Genomic DNA, 3213 nt, shown 5'->3' with positions numbered 1-3213 from the left:
TTGTCGTGCTTAAGCAAACTTTCGTGCTTATAGCAAACTGTCGTGGTCATATGAAATTGGCTTGCTTATAGCAAATTTTCGCGCTTAAGCAAATTCTCGTGCTTTATAGCAAACCTTCTTGCTTAAGGCAAATTTGTCGTGTTTATAGGAAATTGTCCTGATAATAGCAAATTGTCGCGCTTAAGCAAATTCTTGTGCTTTATAGCAAACTTCGTGCTCATAGCAAAATCCTCGTTGTCAATTTGACTATAGAGCTTTTCGTATTGTGTGTTCATAAGTTCATATCAGTGTTAAAGTGAACCTTTCAATAGTAAACTGAGTTTCCGTGTTTCGAATGAATCCGAAAATAGTAATATCGTGCTTCAATATACAACAGTGAAAAAGACAAAGTGGAATCAGTTAATATTCCTCTTGTGCACAAGTTGTCAGAAGCTAACATCGTCGAAGAGAGAATCCAGAGAAACTTGTCTCTCTCAAATTGTCATCACCTATCTCGTAGAAAATAAGGATCCCGGATTCATCCCAGGAGAGGAAGTTGACTGAACCAAACTTTTCGTAGTCTAGGATCAACAATTGGCAACATCCAGCAACACTGATCCAGAGTTCACCTTAAAAGTAAGCAAGTTTTTGTACCACCAATTTATTCCTCATATCTTTTGTATTCCCATCATATGTTTCCACCCGCTCGTGTAGAAATTTATTAAAACCTAAAACTATGGCTGAAAAACAAATAGCAGATCTAAATATCAAAATTGCCAATGCAAAACGAAAAATTACAAACTACGCAACGTATTTAGAAAAATTTACACCGGAGCGCGATTTTCCGAATTTAGAGAAGAGAAATCAAGAAAATGATAAAAGCTTCTTAGAATTTGAAATTTTACAAACGGAATTAGAAACTCTTGAGAATGATTCCACCTATCCAGATATTCGTACGGAATACGAAGAAAAATATTACACTTCGCACGGTATCGCGGCGACTTAGTTGAAGGAAAACCTTTCCTCAACAAACAATTCAATTCAATCTAACGCCTCGTTGTCTTCGCTAAACGTCATACATGAAAATTCCACGAACATCGTTCAAGGTTCAAAAAAGAATCTTCCTCGTGTTAATTTGCCTTCACTTAGTGGACATCCCTGAAATCGAAAAATTATACCATTTGAAGGGCTGTCTAAAAAATGAAGCTGCACAAGTTCTCGCGTCCATTGAATTATCGTCGGACAATTACAGGGTCGCTTGGGACTTGCTGAAAGAGCGTTATGACAATCGTAAAATCATTCGCCAAACTCACGTTAAAGCACTATTAAATTTACCATTTATTTCGAAAGACTTCCCCGTTCGCTCGTTGGTCAATCAAATTCAAAAACACATTAGAGCACTTGACGCCTTGAAAGAACCTGTAAATCAATGGGGCACTCTTTTAGTTGAAATTATTAAGCAAAAATTAATTTCGTTCATTCGTGAAAAGTGGGAAGAGGCTAGCTGTGATTCCGATAACTCCACGTTCAAGGAAATGTTGACCTTCCTGCAGCGTCGTGCTCAGTTCGAAGATAACAAATTTCATGAAGTAACAGGAAAATCTCAAATCGTATCGGATAAAAAACTAACAGGTTCTCGCGTTAATAATAATCAACGTTCGCAGCACGCTTTTGTGACCTCAACGGCAAAATCTCCCTGTGCTTATTGTCAGGGGGAACACTCGATATATAGTTGCTAATCGTATAAAAAATTGGCACCTTCCGAGCGTTTTGAAGCCGCAAAAAAAGCCGCGCTCTGTCTAAATTGTTTGCGTCCAAATCACCGCGTTGCTGACTGCACCGGCTCTCCTTGTCGTAAGTGCCGTAAAAAGCACAATATTTTACTGCATTTTGAAAGACAGTCTGCAATAGAGAATGCGTTCTCAGAGTCGTTTCCTAAAAGCCAGTCTCTTATCAATATGCACGCTCAAGTTTCCTCCGAGGGTTTTCTTGCCACTGCGATCGTGGACTTAGTCAATACCCAGGGAGAATCCAAGTCTTGTCGAGTATTTTTGGATACTGGATCTCAGGCCAATTTTATCACTGAAAGCGTGGCATCTTTCTTGAAACTAAATAGAAAATTGGTTGATATTTCGGTCTCTTGTGTTGAGAATATTTCCACAGAAATCAAGCATTCAGTTTCAGCAACATTGAAATCTCGTTTTAGTAAATACTCCAAGAATCTCGAATTTCTCGTTCTAAATCGAATCACAAAAACAATGCCCTCAGTTGAAATTAATCGTGCAGCCCTTGAAATCCCAAAAGATATATTTCTAGCTGATCCTGAATTCTATAAGCCATCAGAAATCGATGCTCTGATTGGAGTTAAATTGTTTTACAAGCTCCTATGTGTAGGACAAATTACCCTGAAAAACAATCCAGAAGCGGTGCTGCAAAAAACTCAGCTTGGCTGGATTGTCGCTGGAGAAATTAATAGTTCTCTCTCTAAAAATCACGTGCAATGTAGCTTTGTGACCCACTCTACACCTCTCGATTCGAATCTCACAAAATTTTGGGAAATCGAAGAAGTTCCATCAATAAAATTATTGTCCCAAGAAGAGCAAGCTTGTGAATCGCATTTTAAAAATAACACTCAACGCGACCCGGCAGGTCGTTACATTGTGAGATTGCCCTTCAAAGAAAATAAAGGCAAACTTGGAAATTCGCGTCCCATGGCTCTTCGTTGTTTTCATTTTTTAGAAAAACGCTTTGAAAAAAATCCTGAATTAAAAACAAATTATTGTGATTTTTTAACAGAATACAATAATTTGAAACATTTGTCGTTCCTCAAAGATAAAGATCTCGCTATGCCTGGTTTCTATCTTCCCCATCATGCAGTGATACGAGCAGATGATATCACCACAAAAATTCGCTTTGTCTTTAACGGTTCCACGAAAACTTCGACAGGCGTGTCACTGAATGACTCTTTGATGGTTGGTCCTAAAATTCAGGATGACCTTTTCATTCTTTTAACACGATTTCGTTCGCACAGATTTGCGTTGACTGCTGACATCGAAAAAATGTACAGGCAGGTTTTAGTACATCCGGATGATGCTTCAAAAAATTTTGTTTCGCCAAAATCCAGACGAGTGTGTAAAAGAATTCACTCTAGATACTGTCACTTACGGCACATCCTGTGCTTCCTTTCTCGCCATTCGTGCCCTTCATCAGCTGGCCGATGATGAAGAAGCTCAG

General features: G+C 38.6%; 2 protein-coding genes across 2 annotated transcripts in view; both read left to right on the top strand.

Moving 5' to 3' along the window:
- The first annotated feature begins 1058 nt into the window (after positions 1-1058).
- On the top strand, positions 1059-1718 carry LOC117173696. Its single transcript, XM_033362338.1, has one exon. The coding sequence runs from the start codon at positions 1059-1061 to the stop codon at positions 1716-1718; it is 660 nt and encodes a 219-aa protein (XP_033218229.1).
- A 219-nt stretch (positions 1719-1937) lies between these two features.
- Positions 1938-3213, top strand: part of LOC117173695 — a 25814-nt gene continuing 24538 nt past the window's right edge. The window contains exons 1-2 of the mRNA XM_033362337.1: positions 1938-2667; positions 2812-3107. Coding sequence (XP_033218228.1) covers positions 1938-2667; positions 2812-3107 — 1026 coding nt within the window. The remainder of the gene's footprint in view (positions 2668-2811; positions 3108-3213) is intronic.

The sequence above is a fragment of the Belonocnema kinseyi genome, chromosome 5 (genome assembly GCF_010883055.1).
Source record: "Belonocnema kinseyi isolate 2016_QV_RU_SX_M_011 chromosome 5, B_treatae_v1, whole genome shotgun sequence".
Taxonomy (NCBI): domain Eukaryota; kingdom Metazoa; phylum Arthropoda; class Insecta; order Hymenoptera; family Cynipidae; genus Belonocnema; species Belonocnema kinseyi.
This window is presented reverse-complemented; position numbering and strand designations above follow the sequence as displayed.

Bases quoted from the DNA above. Each gene is read 5' to 3' on its own strand.
- LOC117173696 (XM_033362338.1), top strand. From the start codon at position 1,059: ATGAAAATTCCACGAACATCGTTCAAGGTTCAAAAAAGAATCTTCCTC.